Consider the following 9,241-nt stretch of genomic DNA (forward strand, 5'->3'; position numbering starts at 1 on the left):
GACCGGGAGATGATAGAGGATCAAAGGATCTCCTTTCTCGATATTGGCCTCATGGCAACTCCGACAAGATGGTGGAAAACGCACTGCAATGCACAAAGAGACTGGACGAGCGTCAAATAATCCATGAAGGAAATATTTGTCCGGGAGGAAGATCTATCATAGGATAAGGGAAGATACAAAGGGGATTCAAGTCCCGAGAAGCACGTCAAGGATTGGATAACCAATTGGAAGAGCAAGGGGATGCTGAAGGATCGATGGGTACATGCATTTATACATACCCTCGGAACTGTCCCCCAAGCTTGGTATGTCCAAGAGGAGCTCTATCGGTAGACAACAGATTGGGATACCATGGAGGTACAGTTTGTTAGCAACTTCTCATTCAGAGGCAATGAGGCACAAATGACAGAGTCACTCTAGGAAATAAAAGGGTTTTTGTTCACACCAAAGACGTTGGTTGATGGAGGGCCTAACAAAAATTTTCTGTAGTGTCTGTATGAAATAGAGTCGCCAGGTTATGCAACCTGTGACAAGGTAGACACAGAATTAGAGGACGACAGGTTGGAGGGATTGAGACACCTAACCTTTGGGGAAATGGAAGGGAAGAGGGACATCCAGGAGAGCCCCTTAATGGAAGGTTCCCACCTTCTACCAATGAAGCTAAGAAAGAAAAATGTTGGGTCAGAGGATAAGCCCAAGATAGCATCGGTGGGAGACTACTGGGATGAGCAAGCCACCAAAGAAATTTTCAACCTATTACAAGAATATCAGGACCTATTCCTAGCTTCAGTGGTAGAACTGAAGGGAATAAAAGGAAACATTGGGGAAATGAAAATCGTTTTGAGACCAGATGCCCAGCTGGTAAAGCAGAGGCCGTACAAATTAAACCCAAGGGTGAAGGAGAAAGTTAAGAAGGAAATTGACAAAATGTTGGAAGCAAGAATCATTTTTCTGATGGATGAAGCTAAGTGGATAAGCCCGATAGTTATTCAGAATAAGAAGGATGCAACCAAAATCAGAGTATGTGTTGACTATAGAAGCCTGAACAACGCATGTGTGCATGACCCATTCCCCACACCCTTCAGTGATGAGGTCCTAGACAATGTTGCGGGGAACGAAGCATATTCGTTCATAGATGGGTTTTCAGGTTACCACCAAGTCCGAATAGCTGAAGAAGATAAAAGGAAAACAACATTCACTATGGAGTGGGGGTCATATGCATACAATGTGATGCCATTCAGACTAAAGAATGCACCAGCAGTCTTCTCAAGGATCGTCATAGCTACATTCCGAGATTATATTCATAAGTTTCTAGAAGTTTACATGGATGACTGGACGGTATACAGTCTATTGAAAAAACACACCAGCTTATTAAGAATAATTTTCGAAAGGTGCAGACAATTGTAGATTTCTTTAAATCTCGAGAAATGTATCATCGTAGTCCCCTTTGGAAATCTACTAGGCCATATCGTCTACAAGGATGGAGTATGTGTAGACCCCGCAAAGGTTGCGGCAATAATCCACATGGAACCACCACGCAACATAAAACAACTAAGAGAAACTCTGGGTCATACGAGGTACTACAGGCGATTCATTAGGAACTATGCATCCATCACAACTCCAATGGAAAAATTACTGAAGAAAGTGGAAGAGTTCATTTGGACTACAGATTGTCAGACAACCTTGAATAACTTAAAGGAAAGACTAGTAAGTGCCCCTATACTGGTGTATCCTGATTGGAACAAAATGTTCCATGTGCACATCGATGCATCAGGGATAGCGTTGGGAGTGGTCTTAGCACAACCAAGGGAGAAAAACATGGACCATCCAGTGTACTATGCTAGCAGAAAGCTGTCTACTGTGGAAAGAAACTATACAACAACCGAAAGAGAAGCCCTGGCAATGGTTTACTCTCTCCAAAAGTTCAGGCACTATTTACTGGGCGCGCCATTCAAATTCTTTACAGACCATTCTATGCTCAAATATTTAGTAAACAAGCCAGTACTAGAAGGGAGAATATGTCGATGGTTGTTACTGTTCCAGGAATTTACATTTGAGGTAGTTGTAAAGCCCAGCAGACTCAATGTGGGACCAGACCACCTGTCGCAGCTGGACATAGGGGAGAATGAAGGAGCAGTGGATGATCGATTTCCCGATGTCGACTTATTCAGAATAGAGGCAATCCCAGACCACCTAGAACAGATTGCCTCATTTTTAACAACCGGTCACTGCCTAGTAGGATACACAGCAGCATAGTGACGACACTTGGTAGTTAGGGCAGCAGATTACCAGTTGATCACAAGACACCTCTACAAGATGGGCTTAGATCAAATACTGAGGTGATGTGTCCTTAGCATGAAAGGAATGATGCCTTATGGGAGTGCCACGTAGGGGTCACAGGAGGCCATGTAGGAGGTAAGGCAACCGCAAGAAAGATACTCCACATAGGACTATGGTGGCCAACTATCCATAAAGATTCTAAAGAATTTTCCAGGACATGCGATGTCTGTCAAAGGGTCGGGAAGCCTTCATGACGCAATGAGCTGCCTCTACATCCGGTCCACACAGTGAAAATATTTGATAAATGGGTGGTAGAGTTCATTGGACCCGTTTCTCCACTGGAAAGGAATTCACGAGCAAGATACATCATAACAACAACAGGATACCTCACAAGCTGGGCAGAAGCGGCACCCGTAAAGGAATGTACAATAGAAAAAACAACAAGATTCATATTTGAGAACATCATTTCATGGTTCACATGCCTGAGGAGCCTCACATGCGACCAAGGGACACATTTCTTGAACGAGACCATTGATTCTCTGCTGAAGACCTTCATGGTTCAACATAACAAGAGCAACCCGTACCACCCACAAGACAACGGTGCAGTAGAAGCATTTAACAAGATACTAGAGAAATGGCTAATGAAAGTCATATTTGCCAATAGGGATGACTGGGATGAAAGAATAACTACAACTCTATGGGCATATAGGACGATAGTAAAAATACTCTATAAGAAAACTCCATTTCAACTTGTATATGGAAGGGAAGCGGTGGTACCAGCAGAATCTATACTACTCGGCATGTTCATTTCAGAGGCAATGGGAATGACGGACAACATTGCCTTACGATACAAACCAAGTCAGCTGATGGAACTTGACGAAACCTGGTTTTTAGCAAAGTTCCATCAATGAATGGAGTAGCGAAGGCAAAAAGCTTGGCACAATAGGAATATAAAGAGGAAGTCGTTTGAAGTTGAGGAACATGTACTCCTTTACGACATAAAGTTCCAGAAGTTCCCAGGGAAACTGCAGATGCACTGGTTGGGTCCATTTATAGTCACAGAAATTAGAGATTTGGGCTCGGTAAGGCTCGCACAACTGGATGGAGTCCTACTGCATGGATGGGTGAATGGTGCACACTTCCACAACCCATTAAAAAAAAAAAAGGATGCAGAATAATAAGGTTGCGGTAAAGTCTTCACATACCGCAACCCATTTATGGTCGGGGGGGTAGCATCAGTGGAAACACATGTAGTCCCAGTTAGTAGATTCAGTGGGGGGTAGCGTCAGTGGACACACATGTAGTCCCAGCAATAGAGTCAGTGGGGGGTTAGCGTAAGTGGATACACATGTAGTCCCAGTCAGTAGATTCAGTGGCCACACATGTAATCCTAATCAGCAGAGTACACGTAGGCATTCACTTTTTTCCAAGATTTATGACCACACAAGTACCCGTCCTATCCGCCGTACTAGTAGTCATTTCCAAATTAAGTAACTAAATATGCAACTGTCAAAGTAGGAGCCGCAAAATATTTTCCCATTAAGCATAAGGTTAGTTAATAAATAAACCCATCACGGAAAAATAAATATGCCATGCAACCCACTCTGTACGTTCCAGTCCACGTCATGGTTGTCACGTCCAACTCGGTCGGCGGAGGCAAGGTATAGCTAGAGCACATGGGAAAATTGCTGGAGTAATTAGTTATTCAGGCTTCATCAGTCAGGGAACGCCATGTCAGGGCCAGCTACTTAATTTGCAGGATAATGAAGGGAATTCTAGAATTCCAATTGCAGACAACAGAAGAGTTACAGGTTCGCTCTGAAGAACAGGTGCAAAGACAAAGAAGCAGGAAAACTCGAGTGAAGATAGTTTATCGCAGGAGAAAGGAGATGGCGAAAGGACTAGTATCAGTCCCACAGGACACCTTGGATGCACGAATTGAAATGGTCGATAATCTGTATGGCAAGTATGACAAGGCGAATTTGATAAACAATGACTTCACAGACTGTTTCCAGTTCCCGACCATGAAAAGAGAAGTTTACGCAGAGGAATTCCAGAAGGAGGATGGCACCAGGACCTCCAGGGTCAGGGAAGACTTTAAGGGAATACAAAGATCAACATTACTCCATTTGAGGAGTCTACCTATGTTCGACACTCAATTTTCTGCGATGCAGTGTACCAAGCTGTTGGTGAGCAAGATGCATGGAGGGTCACTGTGGTTGGATAAGGAGTATCCCATCCATGTGGAAGATATCAGTCGGCTCACAGGACTAGCCGAGGGTAGAAATATAGTTAGCACAACATTCCAAACAGGGGCTAAGCAGGGCAAGAAGTAGACTGAAGACAATATTTATGCCAGATATGGGACTGAGCAGGGCGGGAGAGGAGCAAAGCTAGATATGATTAACAAGGATGATATTAGGTTTGCCTGTTACCTCACTGCAGGAAAAACAATGCGAAACTTCACAAAGAAAGAATGCACCTAGGATGCAATCTCAATTATGGAACATTGCTGCCGAGGAAAGGTGCTGAACTGGTCAGCCTTCATTCTCAACGAGCAATTTGAAGCATGTGAAGACGTGTACAGAAGGGGTGTTGGGTTTGTCTTCGGATATATTTTTATTTCGCTGGCAATGTGGAAATGGAGGCCACCAAAGGAGAGGGAAATGGCACCCATCATCGAAGGCCAACCACTTGCACTCCAGTATGATCCATGGAGGGCACTAGGGGATCCCAACATGGAGGTGATCAACGAAATAGCTTTCAAATACTGGTACGAGAAGATGCTGGCCACCATAAGGTCAACAAAGAGGATACCCAAGGCTCTGTTGGATGAATTCTCAGAAGAACTTTGGTTTGGCGCATCCCACGCGCACACTTACCTGATACCATGGTGTGTCCACCCAAACACATTTAATATGAGACCATAGAGGTTTTTCCTAACGGTAGAAGCACTACACAAAGAGGTGGGGTCATGGCCGAGAGTGGCATGTGAGATAATAGAAGGCAAGAACAAGTACCTCTTTGGAGCCTTGACGTTGTAGGGGCAAGGGTTAGATGGGGCCAAGAGCAGTAGGAAGGAGCCAGCCAAGGAGAAAATCCAGCCAATGGTGCTCCAGATGGAGGAAAAGATGTTTGAACTCAGACGGACAATTTCTAGCTTCGAGTCAGGTGAAGGAAATTAACCTACCCAATTTCAAGGCTCCACCATTTTTTCTCCTATTGTAACAATGCTGCTGGCCATGAAGCTCCCAATGGGAGTAGCTCAGGCTCCCTCCCGGCCCACGGTCCCCAAGCCCAAGAAAAAGTAATTCGTCCACACCCTGGCTATCAAAAAGCTGAAAGTTATTCCACCAGCACTGATCATCGACCTTACTGTATAGGTCGAGCAATCAATCCCTACAATCGCCATAATTGAATAGATCCCCACCACCACCTCCACTGCATTACATCAGTCACGGGAGTCACCTCCGCACACTGCCTCCACCTCCGCGACCTTGTCCGAGACCCTACCACCTGGCCAACAAAGGACGACTACGGAAGGAGAAGTTCAGTCAGTCGGGTGGGCAGAGAGCACCACTCCTACCAATGGGATGAAACAAATAGAAATTACATCACCGTTTCTTGGGTTGGACCAACCAGAAGGGGGAAAACTAGATGCCAATCTGCAGGAGGAAAGGGTTGAATCGTACTTGCCACCTTTCCCTATAAGGCTCACAATCTACCCGAACTCCACCATCATTCCACCCACTCCATAGTTCACCTCGCCGTCACAGTAAGCCCATTCACCCACCTCCCATTCCGACAAATCCAATGCCAGTGGGCTACCCCTACAACAACAATTCCCAAAACCTAGTACAATGCAGGCCGATATGCTCTAGCACTAGTCGTCGGCACAATTATTTTCATTTATCCAACAAGAAGCACACAAGGTTGAAAGGATCCATGAGGACCTGGCCAAGGAACATGAACAGCAAACAAGGCAGTTGCATATGGTGACAGAAGAGCGCGATCACCTGCAGCAAGAAAACACGAAATTGGAAGCCCAGGTTGACCAAGTCACACAATGATTCAGATCACTATGGCTGACCATCATCGACACCAATACCGAAGCACTGGCAGACATGGCTACCTGCATGCTGGTCAACAGCTATGACCACATCCAGGCAGCATACTTGCACTTGGGAGCTACCAATGCCGAGATGAAGAGGAAACTGGAGACGGTGAGATTTGCACTACCAGATCCAGTGGAAATTTACACAAGGATGGTCGAGGGAAAGGTCATGGAACTGGAAGCAAAGAAACAAGCTTTAGCCGATGCCCTCACCGATGGATATGCCCTGATGAACAAGGTCCATGACTGGTCTGGCAGTCTGGCACTGAAGAACCACTTGGTTTACCCACTTAGAGAGCAAATACAGACTCTATTTTCCATCACGAAAGACTATATAGACCCCGCCCAGTTGCAGCAGATCAATGATCAAATTGACACCCTTCAGGCTAAGGTTGATAGTGTTGAGGAGGAGTCCACGAAGATGAAAAAGGTAATCAGGGATCTACAGCCACCAGTGCAAATGCAAGGTTTACTTCTGAAGGAGGTGTGTGACTCTAGCGGGCAACAATGGAGAGACCTGCAAAGCTAGAGACCAACCAAACTAACGTCACACTCGACCAAGGCATTTACCCAAGCCACCAATGCAATTCTCGCCTAGTGGGACAGGGCCATTCAAAATTATACAATGTTCAAGCAGCGGACCACGGCCTCTGTCCCGAAGTTGGAGCCTTTGTTTGGAATGGGGGAACCTCAAGGGTGAGAAGGTGCAATAGAAATGGATGCCACTCCGCAAGCCATGATCGAGGAAGAAGAAGCACCCACACCGCAAGCAATGATTGAGGCAGAAGAAGTACCAGTACAACAGACAGCAGAACCAATGTAGGTAAAAGTGCATCCACCACCTGCGGAGCACATGGAAGTACCAGTAGGACCGACAGAGGTTGAAATGACTTGATTTGGGGACAAGTCAAGGAATTGTGGCTGGGGCATGTTGGGGCATTTGTTTAATTTTGAAAAGGTTTTGACCAATTTTGGCTGACAGAAGGATGAGAAGGAAATGGGTGGCAGCAATGGTTGGTTGGCAGAACAAGCAGTTGTGGAAGAGTTGTGGCAAGGTGGCAGCGGAAGGCAAAGGCAGCCAAGGGGGCGGGAAGGTGCAGAAGCAGCTGAGGGGAAGAACAGCTGAGCAGGAACTGGAAGTCCAAGTAACAGAGAAGGATATAAAAGGAAAAGACCAGAAAAGAAGAGGGATTGGATTAGCTAAGTTGAGTAGAGGAGCAACAGAGCTGTGAGAGCAGGTAAGAGGATCTACAGTTGCGGCAGATGGAGGGCAGATTGTAGGAGTCTTGTAGACTTGGTCCTTGAACTTGAACCGTACATGTAGAATTGAGCCAGGTATTTCCTGTAGTTGTTTGTGGTGAAAGCTAGAGTCATATTGTAATGTTTGTTGTCAATATTAATATAAAGAATGGCTAAGACCGGTTGCGACTTGTGCTGTATCTAGGCCCTGTGTATGATGAATCTTAAAATTTTGAATGTCTTATCAATTGCATGTAATCCGTAGTTCTTAGATTATCGCGAGTATGTTGTTATCTCTACTTTATATGTAATGGTTTCGTACATGTGATCGAATGCAACCCGATTAATACTTCCTCGACCCCATGCTGAACCCTTCTCCCTTTTGGTTGCGGCACATCTTGGGTGAGACTCCTTAACATTTGGGGTAAGGTGAAAATACCAGCGTTGTCCTAGACTACAACGGACTATTGTTAGCCCTCTGCACCCAAACCCAGGGTCTTCCCCCTGACGACTCTTTCAAGCCAACAACTATTCTTGAGCATACTCTTCAATTTCTTAAATTTTGTGATTCTTATGAAGTTATTTTTGAGTATTTTTCTTGTAGGTTGTTCATTCTCATTCTTGAAGGTCATTTCAAACAATCATGTCATATATAGTATCTACATATATTCACTCATTCGAGAAACTTATCATGGAGATTCACGAAGCCTTTGACTGGTATAATTATCAAAACGCTTATAAGAATATTATTTAACTTAGAATGAAATATGATGAATATTTAGAATATTTTCTTAATTTCTTTCTTCAATTTCATTATGAATTTTCTAAGGAAGATTTATATTAGGGTTTTCTGAATGAGAAGTTTTGGTATTTAGTTCAAATTTCTTTAAAACCACCAGAACTTAAATCATCTTCGTGTCTCCTAGCTTTTCTCGGTCTTGGGACACTTAAAGTTTTAAAGGAGGAACCTATTTTCCCTTTTTATTCTTCCCCTTCCCCTTTGCCTTTAGTCCCATGTATTGATGTTGGAACTAGGGAACTTGAAAATCAAATTGTTAATTCACCTGCCCCACCTCCATAATCCTATCATATTGATAATGTCGATGTGGACAAGTTTAATCTTGAAACTTATTTGATTGGTGATATTTATTTTTCAAGAGATTCCTGATCCAGATTTAAATAGGAACGCAACAAATTATAGATATAACTATAAATACAAAGATGCGGTAGAAATAACACTTCATTTCTAATATCAAATATTGAAATATTCTTACAAACATAATGGAAATAAGACTAGCTCGGGTGATGGTAGCTTATATTTGAGAAGAGATGTGGCGGCTACATGCCTATGAACCATGTTACAATGAGGCTCAAAGGCCTATTTATTATTGAGAAATAATTTAAAACCATAAACACCCAAAAACCTAACCATAAACATCAATTTCCTGGGGTCGTAACTTTAGCATACGATCTTTGTTTGACGCACGCAATACCTCTCTAGAAATATGTATCTGAGAAATTCAACTTTTGAATGACCAACATTAGTCTATGCCCCATGTTGGTCCAAGTTTTCCCAAAAAAATGTCGTTTAGGGCCTCAAAACGACTCCAG

General features: G+C 43.9%; 1 protein-coding gene across 1 annotated transcript; it reads left to right on the plus strand.

The window, feature by feature from the left end:
- The first annotated feature begins 2,831 nt into the window (after window positions 1-2,831).
- Window positions 2,832-3,188, plus strand: LOC149234254 (uncharacterized). Its single transcript, XM_089368200.1, has one exon. It carries the CDS (start codon window positions 2,832-2,834, stop codon window positions 3,186-3,188), a length of 357 nt encoding a protein of 118 aa, XP_089224326.1.
- The last annotated feature ends 6,053 nt before the right edge of the window (window positions 3,189-9,241 follow it).

This window comes from Pinus tabuliformis, chromosome 8, assembly GCF_031772625.1.
Source record: "Pinus tabuliformis cultivar Carrire ecotype Pingquan chromosome 8, CPIR1, whole genome shotgun sequence".
Taxonomy (NCBI): domain Eukaryota; kingdom Viridiplantae; phylum Streptophyta; class Pinopsida; order Pinales; family Pinaceae; genus Pinus; species Pinus tabuliformis.

Bases quoted from the DNA above. Each gene is read 5' to 3' on its own strand.
- LOC149234254 (XM_089368200.1), top strand. From the start codon at position 2,832: ATGGTTCAACATAACAAGAGCAACCCGTACCACCCACAAGACAACGGT.